The 22079-nt window shown below is 49.0% G+C and overlaps 8 protein-coding genes across 8 annotated transcripts; 5 read left to right on the top strand and 3 right to left on the bottom strand.

Moving 5' to 3' along the window:
• Window positions 1–50: 50 nt before the first annotated feature.
• LTR64_004623 (uncharacterized protein) lies at window positions 51–1862 on the bottom strand (the record flags this gene model as incomplete). The annotated part of the gene is made up of 5 exons (XM_064898968.1): window positions 51–653; window positions 708–1078; window positions 1129–1304; window positions 1358–1636; window positions 1696–1862. The coding sequence occupies 5 exons, from the start codon at window positions 1860–1862 to the stop codon at window positions 51–53; spliced, it is 1596 nt and encodes a 531-aa protein (XP_064754925.1).
• A 581-nt stretch (window positions 1863–2443) lies between these two features.
• Window positions 2444–3477, top strand: LTR64_004622 (uncharacterized protein; the record flags this gene model as incomplete). Its single annotated transcript, XM_064898967.1, has 3 exons — window positions 2444–2707; window positions 2772–3163; window positions 3270–3477. 3 exons carry the CDS (start codon window positions 2444–2446, stop codon window positions 3475–3477), a joined length of 864 nt encoding a protein of 287 aa, XP_064754924.1.
• Window positions 3478–4569: 1092 nt separating this feature from the next.
• Window positions 4570–6385, top strand: LTR64_004621 (uncharacterized protein; the record flags this gene model as incomplete). Its single annotated transcript, XM_064898966.1, has 3 exons — window positions 4570–4674; window positions 4729–6214; window positions 6279–6385. 3 exons carry the CDS (start codon window positions 4570–4572, stop codon window positions 6383–6385), a joined length of 1698 nt encoding a protein of 565 aa, XP_064754923.1.
• A 1476-nt stretch (window positions 6386–7861) lies between these two features.
• On the top strand, window positions 7862–10131 carry LTR64_004620 (uncharacterized protein; the record flags this gene model as incomplete). The annotated part of the gene is made up of 3 exons (XM_064898965.1): window positions 7862–8842; window positions 8892–8995; window positions 9060–10131. 3 exons carry the CDS (start codon window positions 7862–7864, stop codon window positions 10129–10131), a joined length of 2157 nt encoding a protein of 718 aa, XP_064754922.1.
• Window positions 10132–10273: 142 nt separating this feature from the next.
• On the bottom strand, window positions 10274–10744 carry LTR64_004619 (uncharacterized protein; the record flags this gene model as incomplete). Its single annotated transcript, XM_064898964.1, has 1 exon — window positions 10274–10744. The coding sequence occupies one exon, from the start codon at window positions 10742–10744 to the stop codon at window positions 10274–10276; it is 471 nt and encodes a 156-aa protein (XP_064754921.1).
• Window positions 10745–11684: 940 nt separating this feature from the next.
• On the bottom strand, window positions 11685–12953 carry LTR64_004618 (uncharacterized protein; the record flags this gene model as incomplete). Its single annotated transcript, XM_064898963.1, has 2 exons — window positions 11685–12026; window positions 12081–12953. The coding sequence occupies 2 exons, from the start codon at window positions 12951–12953 to the stop codon at window positions 11685–11687; spliced, it is 1215 nt and encodes a 404-aa protein (XP_064754920.1).
• A 1157-nt stretch (window positions 12954–14110) lies between these two features.
• Window positions 14111–15237, top strand: LTR64_004617 (uncharacterized protein; the record flags this gene model as incomplete). Its single annotated transcript, XM_064898962.1, has 2 exons — window positions 14111–14137; window positions 14188–15237. 2 exons carry the CDS (start codon window positions 14111–14113, stop codon window positions 15235–15237), a joined length of 1077 nt encoding a protein of 358 aa, XP_064754919.1.
• A 309-nt stretch (window positions 15238–15546) lies between these two features.
• On the top strand, window positions 15547–21953 carry LTR64_004616 (uncharacterized protein; the record flags this gene model as incomplete). Its single annotated transcript, XM_064898961.1, has 2 exons — window positions 15547–20775; window positions 20832–21953. 2 exons carry the CDS (start codon window positions 15547–15549, stop codon window positions 21951–21953), a joined length of 6351 nt encoding a protein of 2116 aa, XP_064754918.1.
• Window positions 21954–22079: the final 126 nt, after the last annotated feature.

The following is a 22079-nucleotide window of genomic DNA, read 5'->3' as shown; positions in this document are numbered from 1 at the left end:
ACGAAGAGGACAGAAGGACTTGCGGCAGAGGTTACAACCGTTTACAGCGATTATCTGCCACTCAAGAAAGCCACGGCAGCTGCGCGCAACGTATCGAAGCCGATGCTGGAGTCGTACTGGATGAGGGTCTCTCTTCTGCCGGTGTGCGCAGGTATGTCTTCTACCAGCTTTCCCGGCTTTGCTTCGCCCCCAAAAATAAAGGCGATTGGTTCGTGAGCTGAACTGGCTTTCCAAGGGGAAGTGGCGTTGATGAAGCAGATAGTAGCATCACCAAATGCCTCACCCACAGCTCGCGTGCCTTCATCAAGCGTATGGTCGAAATTTTTGAATAGAAGTGCAACATCAAGAATGTGGGTTGCTTGACCCTTAAAAGGTCCTTCCCATGGGTTCGGCTCATTCAGGTGATACACATACACTGTCTCTGGCCAAACATTGGAGACGGTCACCGTTGGCACGTAGAATAAGACGTCGTTGATAAACTCCAACACTCTCAGGTACGCTATCTCGTCGTTGTCAGCAGCAGATATACCGTATGCCCCAACAAGTTTTTCAATTTCGACTTCATGTTCTGGGACGTTTACATTGAGGGACTGCTCAAGTTGCTTCCCAATATCCGCCTTGCGAAAGCCAAGGGCAAGTTGATAGATGCTACCCTAATTCAACAAGTCAGTCTCGTCGCACTGTAATCTCACGGTCTACATCCTTACGTCGAATTGGCAGTCACCAATGAGAAGCTCTCTGCACCATCTTAGACCAGGAAGAGCAGGATCTGATCTGTTTTGCCAGTCTTTGACAGTCTCGTACGTAGTTACGTCGTGGATAAATTCGTTGTCTATCGCCGGCAGTGACGGCACTGAAGGAGGAATCTTTGCAAGTAGTTCATGGCTGTTGATCTTGTCTAGTGCTTCAAGACGCTGGTCGCCGGACAGATTTGTAAGGCCATGGATTTCGCAGACCTGTTCGTAGAACTTTTCATGCAGCGTTGTTGGTTCGGACCTCAATGCCAGACATGTTCCTGACATCACGACCATTCTGTCGAACAAAGGCTCCTCGGACTGGAGTAGCAGAGTTGCAGAGACTAGTATCTATTAAAACCATGAGTAGAGACACTACTTGCTCGTTTCTTACCTCCGCCGGCACTTTGTCCAATGGCTGTGATGTTTTCTGGATCGCCATTGAAGCCAGATATAAATTTCCTGACCCACTGAAAGGCAGCTTTTTGGTCGCGGAGACCGTTATTCGCTTTGAATCCAGCGCTTCTGAGCTCTTCGGATGTCAGGAAGCCAAAAATGCCTGTTCGATAGCTTTATGGTGTTAATACAACGAATGCTAATCACTTTGGAGAGTTAAGACTTGCTTGATGTTTACTCCAATGATTGGCCTCCCGATCTCAATCGAGCGACGAACAATGGCACTGTGATCGTACTGTGGCCAAGTACCTGATCCCATCGCCAAACCTCCGCCATGGATGAACACGAATACGGGAAGCTGTGTGTTGCCTGGATTTCCTGGTGCAGTAACTGTGAGATTGAGGCATTCTGTATCCGATTGTGGTGGTAAATGTGGTACAATCAAGTGCTGTTGAATCAGCTCGAGCTCTAATTCGCAGCCCGTGGGATTACCGATGGCGGCAGGGCTATTTGTTGATACGGTTATCAGCATGTCACTCTTAATGTCGTACAATGAGAAACATACCCGACTTTCGTTGCGTCGACGACTGCTGGTTTCTCACAGCCAGTATGCAATTCAGGGGGGCCGAATCTGTGCTTCAATGAGGCATACTTGATGCCACGGTACTGTACAACGCCATTATAGCACTCTCCTTCGATCTTGCCCAGTTCTTTATGGAACAAGATCGTCATTTTGGTAATAGCTATGGAATTGCGATTGTGATGCGAAAGGAGATATTCACAAGTACGCTACTTTCTCATACAGAGGCTAAAAGAACCGTTCGTCTAGGTGGGATGACTGAAAGCGCAGCCTTACATGAACTCGCACAGTGATTTAGAAAGTGGGACTCAATCGGAGCACAACTGGCGTCCGAATATAGCTTACGTCCGCAATAGCAGTCTTCTGATGCTTGTTGTGCAATTGTGTCTACCACTTTGGAACCCCAGACGTCGGATCGGATTCTAAAGCAGCCAAACCCACCTCCACCGGGAAGTCACGCGACTTCGGCATGCTTGAGCCCGTCAAATGAAGAAGCCGATCATCGAGCCAAAAGATTATGGTATAATCTTGTAGCGGGCAAAGTATGCTTTTACAATCATTAGCCTTGACAACATCGCGGTTAATATGTGGTCAAGTCTTCGGGATCATGCAGTCGGTAAAGCACGCTGAACTTGTTCACTCTTTCATCTCCATAGATTTGGCTCTCGGATTCAGTATATATCATTAACGATCACCACCATTAAGACTTGCAGAATTGCCGAAGAACGTAATCATGTCCCAAGCCACTCACATCATCCGCTTTCTTGCCCAAGAAGACAATAGAATCCATTTAGGTCAATTAGTCGATCCCACACGAAACGTTGGTCTCGACAGCTATGACGGCAAAGAAATCAAAGCATATCTAATTAATGGCTCGTTGTATAACCCTGAAGTCACCAAGCATGTATACACTGTCAAGACGCTACTTTCGCCAGTATCGAAGGAGGATTGCAACTACATCCGTTGTCTAGGATTGAATTACAAAGACCATGCAGCGGTATGAAACCTAACCCAGCGATGTGATCAGGTATATTGTACAGATAGCTGAATCTGGGTCATAGGAAGCGAAGATGGCACTCCCTCAGGCTCCTATCTTGTTTTCAAAGCCTCGGACTGCCCTTGCCGACCCCTATCCTGCGGCCATACCAATTCCGAAAGCCGCACAGGATGGTACATCGGACTACGAAGCTGAATTAGCTGTTGTGATCGGCAAAGATGGTCGCGATATTCCGGAAGCCAAAGCTCTCGAATATATCCTTGGATACACAGCCAGTAACGATGTCAGTGCACGTGCCTTGCAGATGACGACTAGCCAGTGGGGCTTCAGTAAAGGCCTAGATGGTAGCTGTCCTTTAGGTCCTGTACTGGTGACCAAAGATGCCATCCCAGATCCGCAGACCCTGGGCATCAAGGCTATCTATAACGGGCGCACTGTTCAGGACGGAAACACAAAGTAAGTCTTTCCTCTAGCGGCCTATCACCATGCTGTTGATCTTGACGATGGTTGTGACATTCGATGTACACTTCGTCGTTTCCTGCGTTAACTCTTTCAATTTCAGAGACATGATCTTCACAATTGCAAAGCAGATCAGCTATCTTTCGCAAGGTACAACGCTGGAGGCAGGGACTGTGATATTAACCGGCACCCCAGCTGGGATTGGCTATTTCCGTGAGCCAAGGGTTGTGCTCGAAGACGGAGGCGATATTCGTATTGAGATTGAGAACATCGGAACTCTTGTAAACAAGGTCCGATACGAAGAGTGGTGATGGAAAGCAGCGATTAGATCTGTGTATAGTATGTCAACGCTCGTCACAATATGAAGTAAAATGTATATGAGCCTGCTTCCGTAGCATCATGGAATGCAGAGCAATCACAACGTTTCAGTTGTGGGTCAATTGTCCCACGAAGACCTCTCTATAGAGAATCTTCAGGTTCGATACAGTACACCGTCACAACATGAAGACCAGATACTAATGCATCATGTGGTATCGTGTGAGACCCTCCGAAACGCAGGGCGCATTACACAGGTTGTATGATGCGGTGCCCTGTCGATGTATACATTACCGCTAAACAATAGGCAGTAACCCGCCTAATTCAAGATGTTGTCGACATTCAACACAAAGGTACTCCGATTTAGCTTGTGGCTGCCTGAGATTACGCTATATGATGGCTTCACCCGATCAGTAATGTGAAATATCAGAACGCGAGACCGCGCTTGAACAGACACTAAACATAAACAGGTCGATGAACAGCACGTGACATACTTCTTATGGACGGCGTCGAAAGCATCAGCTCTTTCCACAGTAGCCATATTACGACGAATCTTGTCATCAACCATAAAAGAGAGAGACGCTACGTAGAGTACTAGGCTAATGTGTTGGACGCGAAGTTGACTGGTACTCTGAAATACGTGACATGCTGCTTGTCCAAGCATGCTGGGTCTGGAACACGATCCCAGAAGCATGTACTAGACCGTCATCCACCCCCGCTATTTCCGATGTAATCTCCCCCAGCGATACATACTGCTGCTCCACATCTCGCTTAATTCTTTGAGCAATTGGTGATCCAAGAAGTGCAAACTTTGGGGCCTCAATGGTGTGCTGCACTCACAAGGCTTTCGAATCAAATCCGACATCATTTACGATGGTTCGAACTCATCGACTCGTGATCTGTGGAGTACTCCAGGTTAGTCGTATCTCTCACCACTATCGCGGGGAGGGAAGTGGAGGTTAGCTTGAATAATATACTTGGCTGGGACAGTTCGGCATATAATATCACTGCAGTCGCCGCCTCATCTTGTCAACCAAACCCACAGTCCTTCTGTTCTGCAAGACCTTTTGTTTTCATTCTCGATCATCATGACCTCGAGCGCTACCTCCAAGTGTGAGGCCTCTCACCTTGAGAGGTTCGATACAGGGGACTACGAAGGTCGCGTTCATCTCAAGACCTACCTTGTTGTTCTGGTGCGTGCTGCGGAATTTTTGCGTACAGGACTTCACCTTACATGAAAGATCTAGGCAATCGATTTCATATACTTTGTGCAAATTTTCAACGTGGTCGGGGCCGGTTCACTGGGGACCAATATCACATCTGTCATCGGGGGTTCGAGCCACATTGTCTGGTTCACGAGCTCCATTACGGTCACCACGGTAGTGCTCTGTCCTCCAGTGAGCCAAGCTGCTGATTATTTTGGGAGAAAATGGCTGCTTGTTATCCTTACCACTTGCGGTGGTGTAGGCGCCATCGTTATCTCCAGAGCTCAATCAATTGGCGCCGCCATCACCGGATTCGCCCTAGGAGGCGTCTCGTTTGGTGCCCAATCAATTCTATACGCCGTTGCGTCTGAAGTCCTGCCTCGAAAGTATCGGTCCTGGGCACAAGCTAGCATTCAGATCGCGGGTTCTCTGGGTGGCATAGTTGGTCTGCTTGCGGGAGGTGCTCTCGTCACCAACGACAGCACTGGCGGGTTCCGCACGTATTTCTATATCGATGCGGCAATCTTCTTCGTTGCTGCCATCCTATGCGCCTTTTTCTACAACCCACCAATACGAGAGCTTCAGACATTACCGCTGCGAGAAAAGCTTCAGCGGCTCGACTGGATTGGGTATGCTCTACTGACCATTGGGCTGCTTCTATTTTGTATCGGTCTATCCTGGTCCCAGAACCCGTACTCGTGGCGAGACGCACACGTCCTTGCACCCTTTATCGTCGGCGTCCTTGTGGCTATCGCATTCGTTGCCTACGAATATTATAAGGCGGACGGCATGGTTCACCGCAAACTTTTCCAGGACCGAAATTTCGCCATTTCCTTGGGAACCCTCGGTGTAGAGGGCTTGGTCTACTTCTCTGTCAACAACTACTTTGCCTTGGAGATGATTATCTTGTTCCGTGCTGACGCTTTCCGAGCCGGTTTGCACTTTTCAATAGTCTTCTATGTCTACGTCGTGTCCGCTCTGCTCGCCGGCGTTTGGATTACGTACCTGAAATCCATCCGCATTCCAGCGGTCGTGGCGTTTGTGCTCTTCATTGCCTTCTACATTGCGATGGCAACAGTCGACACGAGCACTCCAGTGCGGAACCTCTGGGCCTACCCCATCCTGATTGGCTTCGGGTTGAGTATATGTGTCGTGGTTCTGGTGACTGCTGCACAGTTCGCAGTACCACCCGAGCTAATCTCCACTTCTTCCGGTCTGGTTACATCTGTCAGAAGTCTTGGTGGCACAATCGGCCTCGCGATATACAATGCAATCCTTAATGCTACACTCGCAAAGCACCTGGAACCAAAGATTGTTGGCGCTACGATCCCCCTCGGCTTACCCGCAACTAGCCTAGGCGAACTGATTCCTGCTCTTCTAACCGGCAATCCCGCAGCTCTGGCTGCTGTTCCCGGTGTGACCTCAGAAATCGTCGGTGCAGCTGGACTGGCGGTAGCCGAAACCTATGTCCTGGGATTTCGATATATTTGGATCGCCGCAGGGGCATTCACCGTGGTGGCCTTAGTTGGTAAGATTCACTTTCATCCCCGTTAGAAGCCATTTATGACGCACGGGTCACTAACCTTCCTTAGCGTCATTATTCCTTCGTGATCCTAAGGCCGATTTCAATGGCCACATCGATGCTCCAATCGAGATCCGAGATCAAGAGAAGAGTCGAGGAGATAAGGTATCAGCATAGGAAAGGGTGCTGCCAGCTGGGAAGATTGTTGTGAGAGTTGGACGCAGCGCAGGATTGCATATTGAATAGACCTCATAGTAGGTCATGGCAAAGCCGTCTATCCATCAGTAGTAGTAGAGTTGACCAATGTGCGCTGCTTTGCTGCACGAATAGGCATGTTTGTTCTGTCTCGTTTTGGGGGCAGGTACTTGGTCAGGTGCTGGCAGCTTGGTTGGCACAAACTCTAATTTCAGTAGAGGAGGAGACATCAAGAGTCGGAGTTTGTGCTAACCAAATGGCTAGGGTCCTATCAAGTAATCTCTTCCTGCAGCGTACTCGCACTTCAATGTCCTGCCAGTGAAGTATTTCGGTTTGAATCGTTCGAAGTTGTTCTGTGTGCAACATCTCGAGCTAGTCAAGATCCGACGTTGCGTCGAACATTGTGGATGTTGATACACCATTTGGAGCGCAATCTATCTTAAAGACTGCAAGGATTTCGCCATTGTTGATGGATGGTATAGGCTCCAGCGGGGAGACCAGAGACGCCATTGCGGGGTTCGTAGGCTTCTTGCATTGCCTTGTTAGCGGCACGGTGCCTGCGATTTTAGCAAAGGAGGAGAATCTGGGGCTGTCGTGGCTGGGTCACGTTACGTTTGTACCAGTAGTATGGTATATGTCGCAACCAATTCTCCAACGCAATCCATGCAAGACACCATGACAACCTCTCGCTACTTTCAACGTGACGGCCCTTTATAGACTTCTATACATATCCTTTTTGCAGCCAGAAATGCCAGACTCACCTGCCCGACATTTCTGCGAGCAATGCGCTCAGAGTTTCGCCCGGAAGGAGCACCTGCGGAGACACCAACTGAAACGTGCAAAACCCAACATCACGGCATAAAACTTGACTGACGAGTGGAATGACAGATAGTGCCACACGTGCATACCAGTGTCCTAAGTGTGCGCAGTCATTTTCTCGAAGGTGCGGCCCTCGATTCCTTTCCAAGCGCTGTAGCACTTGGTCATAAGCTCACAATCAAGCAATAGTGATATTCTTCGAAGACATGAGCTCATACACGTGTCGCAAGAGAACGGGAACGGTACAACCATCGCCTGCAACGGCTCACCGAGGCGACAACGCAGGGCGCTAGTCGCTTGCGATAGATGTGCCAGATTCAAAATTCGGTGCGATGGTCAGATGCCATGTAGCCAGTGTTTGCAGAGGTCCTTGCTTTGTACAGTCGACCGACCACGGCCCTCCGGAAATCGAACTTATTCGTCTGCCGCTATGTCAGACATCTCAAGCGCTCCAAGTCGTGTCCCGGTCCCGTCTCCTTCGCATCAAAGCCGTTCTGTATGTAAATCTTTGCCTCGTACACCGAGCGTTACTAAGATGCCCTAAAGGCACGTGACGTTATTTTTACTGATCCAGCGGTCGATGCTCCGTACCTTGAAACGACAGCAAAACAATCGAATCCTGATACTGCCGAAAGTACGATGCAAGCCAATTCTACACATGCTGGCAACACTCTGCCTTTCGAACACATCGCCACCGAGGGTGAGAATGCTTGGTCGGGAGTCACGTCGACTTGGAGGAAACCCCACAACGCCGATGTCTGGACGTCGACGTCAGGGACCTCGACTTCCGAAGTTACCTGGGATGACTACTCCGCTCTATTCGGCACTGACAATCCTATGATCTTTGAATATCCCAACTTTCTATGGCCCCTCGAGGAGCTCAATCAATCGAGCGAGGTTGTTCACGCGCCTGTGGAGAGATCGCTAGACGTCGCAGTTGCTCCCACCGCCACCACCACCACCACAATCACCAGCGGGAGCACGAAAACCCCATACGCGAATCATCCGTTCATCTACCACTTCAAGACAGGACGACCTATCGACATCTCCATCATCTGCAGCTTCCTCCATCCTCAGCCCTGTTGGAACCAAATCACATCGCTTGGAAGCTTTCTTAAGGTTATACATCCTCAGCAGTGGGTCGTCTCCGGTGCAATTAGAGACGGCATATCTGCACGGGTGTATGGTATGCTCTCACGACGCCTGGAGCATTCTTATTCTAAGACGATACCACAGTCATTTCCGCCCCTGGAAACCATCCAAGTCTGCTTCCAGGCTTACCAGAGGAACTTTGCGGGTCTATACCCCATCATCCATCCTTCCACGTTGTCAGAGAGCTGGTGGACTAGCAAAGACGCTGAGAACGACATAGGGATCCTCTTCACAGCCATTATGACCCTTGGATGCCTAGGGCTTCCAATCCAAGAACCCCGGCAATTCGCTATTGAGCTCACCTACCTGATCAGAATCGCCATCAACGAGAGTGCAGAGCGGGATGAATCTAATCTCGAAGACAAGTGGGTTCTGAGCGCGTGGCTGCTGATGACCGTTTTTAGTGCCTGGTCTGGTGTCAAGCGGCATTCGGAGCTGGCTGAAGCCTTTCATGGCGTTTTTTCTACGGTTAGTACCCGATCTCACTATCACTGTTGTACAAACTCATTCAGTACAGGTTTTTCTAAGACGAAACTTCTACAGTGCCACAACAGTGCCGGAAACGCCTGAGATTGTGCCACCCTCGTGGAGTCCATGGCTAGAAAAAGAACGAGATCGCAGGTGAGTCGACAAGAATGCTTTCCGAAGACATTGTAAGTATTAAGCAGTAACTGACTTTTTGCAGACTGGCTCAGGTCCATTATATAGTGGAACAAGAGATCAGCTTGTTCTATAGTATACCCACCACGCTAAACTTCGCTACACTACGTTGTCCTATGCCATGTACAGATGAGCTCTTCCTTGCAGAGAGTGAGAAGCAGTGGCTGGCGATCCTGGAGACTCGGAAGGAGGAAAATTCTGTCAGTCGACGACTAAATCCTCCTTCATTGTCAAATTTTTACCTCTGGTTTCAGCGTCACGACTTCTCCGAGCTCGGGTACGACGCCACACCACTGCAGATTCGCTTGTTATTATGCACTATCTCAACACAAGTGCTGCAGTACGCGCAAACGAACCGCTTCGTTCCATCCAACGACCGATTTGCTTCTGCCTATATTGGCAGATCGAACAGTGTATGCTCGATGCTCCGCTTGGAGGAGCTTGAAGGTATGCTGGGGAAATGGAGGGCCCTTGCTTCTCGGGTCATTTCGTCTGATGCTCCCTCTGACATACAACTTTGGTGCAAATTGATGTACCATGTTATTTGGCTTGAATTATTGATATGCCACGAAGACGTACAAATCATTGCAGGCAAAGAAGGCTACGAGAATGGAAAGTCATTACTCGCACATCTACGCTGGTGGACACAATCCTCACTTGCCCGTAGAGCAATCTTCCATGCAGGCCGGATCTTCAAGATTGTTCGACAGAGTTCCCGTGATTTGGTGCGGCCGCTTTGGTGGCCTCTGGCTGTGTCCCGCGCGGCTTTGGTTCTATGGTGCTACACCATGGGATCCATGTTGGCAGGTAACAAACCAGCATTGTTGGACGGATCTATACCGAGTGGTGGCTCGCCTGTGCCACTCTACACCTCAGACGACGATGACTTTGCCCCACACATGCCAGGTATTCATGGTTACGAAGATATGGCGTCTATTCCAGACGTCCACGGTCAACTTGTCCCGCTTTGCCAGATTTCACCTTTCTTTGATGTGTGTATTCAACACCTCGATCCAGGCAGAAGTCTCAACGCTCCTATTCGCGACAGCGTGCATCGTTTTCTCGAAGACGTGAAGAAGTCTGGGATGCCATATTGAGCAATGTACAGAAAGATATGATTAGAGTTCGGAGCCAGCAATAAGCAGGTACATCAAAAAGTTAAAGGACCAATGCAAGCAACCTGGTTGTGCAATAGCGTGGAAAGTGTTCACGATTCCCGAATAAATCTGGGTTAACAGGCTATTTTTCTTTACCACCTTTGTCGCCTGCCATCTTCAGCGCATCGCCCCCATAGACCTTCGCTGACCAACCTTCCGGATGATGACCTTCAGTCACGATCGTACGTTCGTGAATCAGCCATGTGCCGTCTTTCTGCCTTCGGAAAGTGTCTTCCCAATATCCCCAATGATCCGCAAATTCATACTCGGTAGTTGCAAAGAACTGAGCTTGAGAGTGAGCTTCCTCCTCCGATGTGAATTCGATGTCAACCGTCGTCAAGTGATGACGGATAAATGCTGCTTCCTTGCCTCGTACGACTTCTCTTGCCTGACTGGGTGATAGGATTCGGCGGTCAGGGAGTCGATAGATTCCGTCCGTTTCAAAGCACTTCGCAATTCCATCCCAATCACAATTCTCTCGTGCTAGCCTAGCATATCGATGAATAACCTTGCTTATATGTGATCTGGCAATCGCTTCCTCAGTCAAATTCATTTTTGCGACTTCCGGCGACGGCTTGCAACCCGCCCTTATGAGCGGTGGTTATGGCTGATGGTCAAATTGAGCGTCGTTTCGTAGCTTTCAAATACACTACAACGACAAATGGTCCAACGGCTAGATTCAGGGCGACTAGCCGTTTTATGCTGAGACTTGTCACTGTCTTCTCGGCTGTCCGTGTTCCGATTAACCCGGGGACAAGCTGAGGTTCATTGAGCATGAACTGCAGTGGGGAAGGGAGTCGTGTTGCTTTGCCCCGCCTCCGCCTCCGCATCCGATGCCGTGCTCGTCGGAGTCGAGCAACCTGATGCGGCTGCTGGGGAAAGCGCGTTTAGCTCCACACCAGCGTAGTCTTGGCACTCAGCGGACATTTTGGCCGACTCTCGCCAAGCCGTGGTTCTGATGGTCGTCCGGCTGTTCCATGAGCAGAGACTCACGCTGACAGACTTTTTACCAACCTCAAATACTTCGTGCGGTGTACAAAGCTTGAGATACCGAGCACTACTTCCGCTCATCCAGAGAGTAGTTGCAAAAGTACGGCATGAGAATGGTTTTCGTCTTCGAGATGCGATACAAAATGCTTGTACTAGAACAATTCACTATTTCCTAATTCTGATAACCATACAAGCAAGCATACCCTCCCGTATAGCTAATATTAGAAGGAATCGATGAAGGGGACTACCTTGGTGGAATTAAGTACAATTCAACCATCTTGAGCTAAATCTGGACGTCTAGGAGGTTGCCTGCCTGAAGGACTAGGATCTGAATCAAGTATGGGCACCAGTAGAGTTGCCGCACAAACTAAGTAGTAGCACCATGTATGCGCTTGGTTCAACTCTTGAAAACGACCACGCACTAAATTGGAAGCTCGAGACTCTGGCCAGACTACAGCTGTATAAAATCGTACATTGTATGACCGTTTCGAAATACTATCTCATCATATCTTTGCTGCTGGTTGTTCACTCCTATCAACCAGATCCCTCATCCGGGTGATCATTTGTTTGTCAAAGGATTCGTTGATCTGCTTGAGCTCGTCGTCTCGATCCAACAGAACCTTGAAGAAATGATCCTCCTTCGGTCTATCCGGATCAATATTGTGACAGCGCAGCTGATTGTTCGTCGAGATTGGATCCACGATGTTCTTCCACACAGCGTGCCTTGCCTTTGCCCATATTTCAAGGACATCTTGCGATTTACCTTCGTTCAGAACCATATCAAAAGCATCGCCTAGAGAGTCCGCGTCCAATATACCTGTTGTAAGTCCTAATCCACCCCATGGCTATATTTCAGAAAGGTTAGTTCTCGTCCTTTGTTACGTTTGCTGGAGTCTTACCGTGTTCAAGTGAGCTGCGTCTCCAACCAGCACAGTCCTGCCGACCTTGTATTTTGCAACTTGTCTCTGGTGAATGCGATACGGCTGTGCATTCCGTATTTCATAGTGTAGAGGCCGTTTCCCTGGAACTAGCAGGTCGATCTTCTCCCTTAGCTTTTCTTGGAAGACCGAAGGCTCGACGTCTTCAGGTGCCATTGGCAGTGTGAATCGATACAGGTTCCACCCATCGTACCGCACCTTCTCTAAAGGTGAAAAGAATGCGATATGTTTTTTATCGAGCACGTACACAAGTGGTGGTTCGTCCTTTGGCGGATAGATTGGACCATAAATATCAACCGCAACTATGGTGTATGGCCAGGTGTACCCTTCCAATGATAATCCCACCAATTTCCTAATGGTAGACTTCCCTCCGTCGGCACCAACAACAAAGGGTGCCTTGAATTCCTTCGGGTTTCCAGATGCGTCGACCGTCTTGACAGTTACCGAATTATCATCTTCAACCAGCTCGTTGACAGTGTGCCCAAGCAGGACTTGTGCAGACTCAGATGCAGCTTTTAACTTTGCCATACATATGTCGCGCAACTTGTCTTGTCCAAGACACAACATTCCATACCCGCAGTCGCCAGGCTTCATGTCCACATCTTCCCATGGATTCCAGGCTGCCACCAAATCTCCCCAGGCTTTCTCATCTGGTCCACTGTCTTGTAGATTCTTGCGCCAGGAGAATGAAAGCTGGAAAAATCCTCTATCGCGTACTGCTTCGTATATTCCCGCCTTATCAAGCGCATACTGTGTGGGTCCGTAATAACCAAGGGCTCTGATTGCAGGTTGAAGGACTTCGTCTCTTTCTAGCACGAGGACCCGTTTGCCCATACGAATGATTCGGCACGCGAGGAAGACACCTGTTGGCCCTGCCCCGGCGATGATAACATCAGGAGTAAAAGACATCTTGGATAGCTGAATGAACTCAAAGGTCAAAGAATGCTAGTCGATGCAGCTTCGTACGTGCCACGTGATGAACATAAGACACGATGAATATAATACAATATTTGGGTGGCTGTTCGGGCGAGTCCACATCATCGCCAGACTTCCCGGCGGGATATCATCCACCTCCATAAAACCCCGGATCAGAAAGCTCACCGTCACCCACAGCCTATCCGTAAGGAGGGGTATCATCACGAGACTGTATATCTCATGAGACGCCTTTCGACTGCAACTTTGACTATCACCGACCCCGGACATTGGAGAAAGAGTTGGTTGTACCTATAGTGACACGAGCAACGGACGTCGACATCCTCGGAGCCGAGCATCCCGCACTTGTGATGGACAAGCTGCGTTGAGAAGCATTCATCACAAACCGCAATAGATACAATATTTTGCTTCGTTTGCTGCTGGTAGTTGTGAACAATGCAGGCGCGTCGGTCGTGATCAACTAACGTGTCCGTGACTTGAGCAGAGCGACATCTACTACCCGCTAGTCGGGCTAATTGTCCATCCTTCACACTGAATAGAGTAAATCAGCGGCCACATGGCCTAACAAGTAAGTAGCCTAGCCACTACTTTTGAAGAAATAAGATCAGGAAAAAAAAATTATTGCTAATAATAAAACGGCTTCTTTATGATGTTGTTCTATTACAAGCTAATCTTAGGTATAAGTAATAAGATATCATAAGGTAGATATATATTGTATATTATGCTAGATAGACGCGTTGTACTTAACTCAACTGCGTATGAGTCGCACACGATCTAGGGTGGCCCGTAGGTGAGCAGAGCGGTAAATCACCGGGACGGATTTAGCCCATCAGTTGGGAGCAGTTGCTCTCACAAGACGCAGCAAACTCGATTGTGTTGGTTGCTATTCCTCAGCTTTTCTTTTAACTGGACGCACACGCCCTCACTTACACTTCTCAAGCACTTGATTCAGATTGCCTTCTTCGACCTTTGTCTTCCTCTTGCATACAAATAACAAGAGACTGTTCGAAGCTCGTGATGAGCCTGAGTGTTATAGAGGGCCTTGTCTGTTCAGCACGATGGACGTTGATAGAGGAGCTCGGCAAGTGAGTGTTACAGGCACAATCTTATAGGGTCGCTATCCTGCGAAGAGCAGTACAAGAACGTCTATCTAACAACTGCACGAGTTGAGGTTCCCAGAATGAAGCAGCTGCGAGATTTGGTGGAGGAGAGCAAAATGCAACGCTGGGCTGTGGTTATACTCATCTTGGTTCTCGTTGCTCTGGCCTATAGGCAGACCATCGTCACAACCTATATCGACCATGACAGAGCTATTGACGAAGCCAACCACAAAGGTCATGCACCAGCCCTAATACAGGTCGAGACATTAGACCCTCGTCATCTACCCAGAACCTCCAAAACCACACCAGATCACGCAGCCGCTGGGAAAAGATTGATATTCGTTGGTGATATACACGGTTGTATGGAAGAACTACAGGCTCTGCTGAGTAAAGTCAACTATAAACAGGACACCGATCACATCATCGCTCTTGGAGACATGATAAACAAAGGTCCGGATTCAAAAGGTGTCGTCAATTTCCTCATGGACCAAGGTGCCTCTGCCGTCAGAGGAAACCACGAGGACAGTGTCCTTCTCGCCGCGAACAATCTACCACCCATACCACCCATACCACCCTCCCTTGCGAACACAGCCATCGAAGACTCGCCCAAGATCAAGCTTGCTAGAACTTTTACACAATCTCAAATACACTGGTTGAACACGTGCCCGGTCATTCTTCGAGTCGGCGACCTCGATCATCACGGTGAGATTGTTGCTGTGCACGGCGGTCTTGTTCCTGGCATACGCTTGGAGAAGCAGAATCCAAATTCCGTCATGAATATGAGGACCATCAACCCCAACTCTCGCAAACCATCTGCAGAACATGTGCTGAAAGGCTCTATACCCTGGGCAGAGTATTGGGACAAGACTCAGAAGTCGTTGTTACATCGCAAATTCTTCTTCGGTCGCAAAAAGAAACCTACCACAGTCGTGTTTGGCCACGATGCAAGAAAACGTCTCCAGATTCTTACCTATGCAAAAGGTCTGGACACAAGTTGTGTGAAAGGGAATCAGCTAACTGCCTGGGTGGTCAGCGATTTTGGCAAGGATACCATTGTTCAAGTACAATGTAAAGGATATGTCTGAATCAATTACAGAGCCGTGGAATGTGGCACTGCATTCCAACGACGCTCCGTCCTCGTCACGTGAGTACTCGAGAGCTACGGGTCTGTGCTTTCGACCGCTTCTGTTTTCAGCATCGTAGTTGAATGCATTGTTTGCTGTCGCTGATGAGATGCGTGCGGCAGCCACGCCCACATCCCACGGCCATCCCTCCAAACCATGTCACCTTCGACTAGGTCATCTCCGAGTTTCGAAGGCCATCGACCAAACAGTTTTCCGAGCAGAGTGACGAATCTCTTCTGATTAGAAAGTCGAGCAGGCCTTATAACAAAGATGCGCGAATTTATAGGCAGCGGAAGCAAAGACTCGGACAGCGACGAACCTCAATCAACACCAGCACCTCCACGACAACCTAGACGATCTTTGAGGATTAGACGTAGACGATACGCGATAAACCATCCGTCCCCACATTTACGGCGATCGTCTGACGCTACTCGAGATCTAAAGCAGATTGCGAAACGACCGCAACCACGCCCGTTTCCTGGAAAGTCACAATATGACGTTTATCGAACTCAGAGTCAGCAACGTGCCAGAGCTGCATTGCACCATCTGTTCCCACCACGCCGCGGTAGCGGGTCTTTCTCGAGGCGCATCCCTGAACCAACTGTGGTAATGCAAGCACTATCGCCAGACCAACCCGAATCGATCTCTCCCCTCGACCAGATGGCTTCATCGCCACAAGATCTCTCACCGCACACTTCACCACAACCTGTATCACTACACGCTTCGCCAGCACACGCTCCGCCGACACGTACTTCACCACCACGACCCCCTTCAATACAAGGTCCATTGCCCCACGCTACTTCGACACATAGACCACCGAGCTTGGGAAGTCGTAAGTCGTCGATGCCATCCTGGTACGTTGAAAATACAGAGATAGGCACAGTACAGAGCGATGAAGGTAGCAGCGAGAGTTCTTACGAATCTTCAGAGAAGGATCAAAGCGAGCATCCGAGCAACAAAGCTATGTCCGATAATGCTTCAGCTAAAAACGATCTAGAAGTCGAAATTGTTGGTGTTGATGAAGAGTTCAACGCGCAAGCGTTAGTCCCTAGCCTCAACGATGATATCCTAGCAGAAATGGAATCAGATGAAGATTCAGACGATGATGTTATCATGTTTGACCAACTATCCTTTCAGGTCACCTTCGAGAACTTGTGGGGCCAGACAGAAACTCAAAATTGCTGCATACGACTTAGTAGTGGTTCGGTACAGAGGTATAGAGTCTGGGCTCGAGAACAGACTGGCCAGCAACGACGGGAGTTCGACGGAAAAGTACGCTCGCCTATTCCTCGCACGCTTTTCAGACGCCATCCTCCTGAGAAATTTATATTTCCCGCATTCCTAGAACTGTGGGATCATGCACATAAGCTACAAGAAAACCATTTGAAGGCAAAGAAAAGGATCGTGCAACTAAAGGGAAAGGTTGAGTCTCTTAGTTGCCTGTTAGAAGTACCCGATCCCATGCTTCAGAATGAGCTTTTCGCAGTGGAACACGAGGATACGGAACCGGCCCGAGCTAGGGAGAACTCGCAGGAGCCTGCTCAGCAGCCGGACCAAGGCAAGTTTGCAAAACAACCTGTACATGAAGTCCAGCAGCAGCAGCAGCAGCAGCAGCTTCGCAACAGCGATGCGCCTCCTCAGCAGGTATCCCGCCTAGAAACCCATACAATATCGCTCGGCAGTGACAAAAAGATTGATGTGCACGAAAGCTCTTGGCAGGACCAGCTTAACAAGCTGAAGAGCGAGTCGCAGCAGCTTAGGGATTGTAATTTTGAGATGAAATCGTACAATAGAAAGCTGCAAAATGAGTTACAACTGAGCATCGAACGTCATGCTCAGAGCATGGACAGAAGCAAGGCGCTCCAAAAAGTGATCGAGGCAAAAACCAAGGTGTTAAGTAAGAAGACTAGACAACTAAGCGAATTGCAGAAGCGGAACGCTGAATTAGTCAAGGCACTTCGGACACATGATACAGTGGTTGGTGCACAACAGGAGCGGGAAGGATTTGATGCAGAATACCTCAAGGTCAAGCGTCAACGTGACCGCTCATTGCAGACTCTCGACCATGTACAAACATCTATGCACCAAACAGCAGGGTGTCAAGCAGCACGGCAACAACAAATAGCTATTCAACGTGAGCGTCAAAGACTAACGCCGCCTGCTGATGTTGCTAGCATACAGGAACAGGTCACTCCCTTCGTCAAGGAGGCTGGGACGCCGGACACAATGGAACAACTGAAAAGGTTGCGCAACCACAGACCTGACTCTGACAAACTCGATGCTGCACCTATCTCGTCGAATGCTGGTGCTAGACCGTCCACGACCGCTAAACTTGGCCAGACCGACCACAAGAAATCTCGGCCCGCTCCAATCAAAAGACCTATGGGAAAACCTAGAAATCTTGAGGCTACAGAAATCACAAGATCGTTCAGTTTTGCGCGCAGTTTGCCAGGTCCTAGTCTCAAACATCCCATTCGCGATCCTGCAACCAACAAAAGTCCTGTTGTGCAATCGAAAACAGATCCTTTAGAAGCTCCAGGTGAAGATGTCTCAATCGATTCGAGCGCGACTTCGAAGGTTATAGTCTCTCCAAAACTGTTGGCAGGGCAGGACAGTATTGACGTGGCGCATCAATTTGGCGACCTCACAGCATTGTGGAAAAGGATAGATCAGAGTAACTATGTCTTCAATGACACAGCTCTGATTCTGTATAATGTCTACGGAATGAACAGAAGTAAAAGAACACAACTCTTCTCGCGAGGAGATTATGTATATGTTGCTATCCTCGTACAGAACGAGTTTTGGCTCGTAAAGGCTGATACATTGAGCTCGATCTTTATTCTTCCGAGAACAGCAGCTACCTTAGTTTGTCCTCATGGTCAGATGTATTGCGAAATATACGAGGTCGTCTACGGTCACGAAGTTGACGACGAGGACATGCATATCTTTCTGACACCACTCATATCCCTGCCACATCCGCCTTCCTACGGCAAGAAAGAGCTGTCCTTTAGATTTGTTCACTGTGCTCACTCTCAGACAAGCACTGGTCCATTCAGCGATGGATTTGGTGAGCTGTACAGATGTGTAAGAACCCTGGGTGGAGAGAAGAACGGATGGTATCCTGCTATATTGTTGTCCCAAAGTCCTGTGTCTATAACCGACTACGCACCAACTCTATGTCCATGCAGTCAACCCCAGCCCTACACTAGTACCGCAGACGTACTGAAAGATTGTCACAGCATTCTAGCACCATTTGGGACGGAGGGTACTTTCAGCCTTTATGAGCACGATCTCGTTGACATCGCCCATCTGCATCCACAAGGGCGTCAATTATATTGCATTCTCCATCGAAAGACTGGTCAAAGAGGCTGGGTTGATGCTTTTAATTTACGCGTTCATCGGCAGCCTGTTGCGAATGAGCATGGAGATATTTATTACGACATCACTCCAAGACTTTTCGATTTCTCCATGGATTCGCCTATGGGTGGACAGAATTGGAGCGGTAAAGATTATTCTCGGTCTTACGAAATGCCAACGGGCTACAAGGACATCCCAGTCAGGCGCTACGATAATTGGCGCACCGGGCCGCCCATAGGCAAATACGTCGCATACAACGATTACATGCAGCTTCCGAGACCATGGAAGGATACACTGGCAGTCAACTGCTTTGGTCCAAGAAGAGGTAGAAACCGAGCAAGACCCCGTTCGCTCATTCATGATACAGAGTATGAGCATCGCCTTATCAAACGCAATGCGAATATTGGGTGGCAGCCGAAGAGAACCATTGCCGATAGCCAATTACTAGATAGAGACTACAATTCAGATCCTATTACAAAGGAAGCACGATCAAGAAAACTCAAGTACGAATATAGAACAAAGTCTAGAGGCCATGTTATACAAGTTCTTGCTGCCGATCCCGATGAGTACCTTGACGGCCCTTGGTCGGATCGAAACAGGAATGACTGGATCAGCAATTACCGGGGCAGAGGCGGTAATATTGACGAACGAGGGCTCGCTGTCCTTAATGCCATGACGGTGAAAGAGAGAAAACAGGTCGAAGGAGATACTGGCTCGGGTGATGATGCCACCGAGGCTGAGAGTATGACAACTCAGGAGTCGGATCGAATGCAATACGACAAGCTCGCCGAAGACTGGGAACGCGGTTACGATCTCGTCTACCAGTTGTCTGATACTAGTTCGAAGGTTTACGGGCTGGGAAAGACGTTTGTGAGAGTGTTTGACCTTTCTGATGATACGTTAGTCGTACAAGACATCGAGTACCTCAACCGGAAATTTCGTGTACCTATTGGGAAAATAGATGCCTTCCAGCCTCTTCTTCGGACAGCCACTACGGGTCATCGACCAGATACTCAAGTCATTTTACTGGAGAGGTTTGCTGATGACGAAGGAGAAGGCGACGAAAGCGAAACCTTATACTTATGCGTCTGTGCAGAAGAGGTGCACAACTGGTTCACCCGGGATTTGCACATAGAGGACGAGCAGCATTGGCAATCTCTTGAAGCCGTGCTTCAACGTATTAGAGAAGCCCACGAATCCGACAAGGTCGATCTCCCGATTCCGCCAGTACGTGATTGGGATTTTTTCTACACGGTCTTGTATCTTGAAAATAGCGCCTTCGAGAATGATTTGCAGATACAACCAGGTGAACCCGTGTATTTGGACAGGAGTGAATCCGCACCATCTGGTAATTGTTACTGTCGTACCCAGCCTGAAGGCAAACACAAGGCTTTGTTCGAAGAGAAACAGCTCGATATGCTGAACCACTACCTCCGTGTTCTGAGTCCCGCCGCTGACGATCCGGACCTAAAGCAGCTGGATTATGTGATCGTCCTCAAGAAGTTCGAAGACAAGTACTGCTGCAGCTTGCCAGGCCAACGTAAGAAGTGGTTCTCCGAATTTCAACTACAGGCCATTACAAGCACTATGAAAGAGTCACACGACTTGTTTAAGAACCTCGTCGATCTGAGTTATCTGTCTGCTGATGACTGGGAAGAATTTTTACAGTCCTTTGATTCTCACCCGGGTCCAGCTCAGTCTTCAGCAGGTGTGCTGTCGATGGACTCTACGGACATTGGTTTTGATGAAGAAATTATGTCAGATCATATGATCCAGGATCCTGCCTCTAACAGATCGTCGCAAGCATCTGCACAATCTGGACATACATCCACAAGTCCACGATTCGTGCAACACACTACACCAGACATTGATGAGGTTGCGCAGAAGCCCGAACAAACAGAATTTCCGGATTTGTCATCTCCCACGGTCGAGCGATACAGTCCTGTCGGACAACCGACAACAACAATGCCAGCTTCACAGTCCTCCGCCCCCAACACAGTCGGTGCTGAGAAAGTGAATTCGAACTCTCGCGACTCGACTATTCTTCAACGCCCCTCAAAGAGTGCCTCTGTCGTAATATCTGCTGAGAAAAATGGCTGCAAGATCTCGTACACGGACCTAGACCCTGAGCGATTCCAAAAAGTATGTCCTTCCGTCCTCGATAACTTCGAACGCCTGCTGATGATGACTTCGGATAGGCCCGGCACGACCTCGACGCAATCCCTTCAGACGAACCAGGCACCAATTTAAAGTCGAACACGAATCATCGGGCCGATGGGAAATTTGGAGGAGCAAGACTGGTTGAGGAGATCGTTGACGACGTTTTGGAGCAAAAGCTCAGTGCTAGGGAGTCAGTCGATGCTATTCTCAAGGAGGTAACAAGAAGGCCTTCCACACATACTAGATCAGTGTCTATAGGGAACAGGGGCGACTCTGCCTTGAGCGATTCGTCCACTCGTAGTGCCTCAGCCGGATTTTTCTCAGGGACTACTCTCCATACTAGCCGGAAGTACGGTTCGAGAATGTGGACGCTTCCGCAATCAACGCGGCCTACTGATTCGTATGACCAGGAATCCTTGCTCCAAGAGATAAGGAGAAAACAACACGAAGAATCAAAGCGACAACGCAGATCCTACAGAGACTATTGGCGTAAAGAGCGTGCCGAGCGCGAGCGGAGCAACATACATCACAAAAACAAGGCTGCAGACGAGATGTCGGCAATACTGAATGCTCAACCAACTAGCTACGAAACGTTCAGACGGAGGTTCCTGGATAGAAGGGAAACGCCAGAGCATATGGATCGTCGCGAGAACAAGAATAGTGCGCTCGGTGAGACGTTGGCCGAACTCGATCCCCATCCAGCTGCAGACAGTCAGAAGTCCGAAGACAGATCGCCTGATTTAACTCACAGGAAGCCCTCTTCCCGTGAGTCACCTCTCGACACATGGAACGCACCATTCCAAATCACGATCGAAAGTGACAACGAAGGCGAAGACCACGACGACGACACAACCGAAGCCAGTGTAAGCCCGGAAAGTATCATATCGCCACGTTCATCCTTCTCTATGCGACAGCAGCAGCAGCATCATCTCCTCCAAGAACCTAAACCGCTTTCCACTCCGACCTACTCATTGGTCATTTACTGGCTCGCCATGCTCTGGATGTTCATCAGCATGTATGCCATGCGACGGGAGTGGCTGGACGTTAATGGTGTTGGTATGGGTGCACAGCTTGTAAAGAATCGAAGGGATGCATATAGTGGTGATGGGTGGGAGTGGGCAGTTTGGGAGATGGTGAAGAGAGGGTTCTCGGAGCGGTAGGAGAATGTTCTATAGGTCTGTGAATAATAACATCTTGCATATTGTGTGTAAAGTCTGCCTGTTGTGTATATGATTACTCAACTGGCTCACGGGATTGCGCGTATGTACCAAATGTTTCATTCTGTG

Source organism: Lithohypha guttulata (genome assembly GCF_036872675.1).
Source record: "Lithohypha guttulata strain CCFEE 5908 chromosome Unknown scaffold_3, whole genome shotgun sequence".
In the NCBI taxonomy this organism is placed as follows: Eukaryota; Fungi; Ascomycota; class Eurotiomycetes; order Chaetothyriales; family Trichomeriaceae; genus Lithohypha; species Lithohypha guttulata.
The sequence above is the reverse complement of the archived record's forward strand: the minus strand, read 5'-3'. Positions and strand labels throughout refer to the sequence as shown.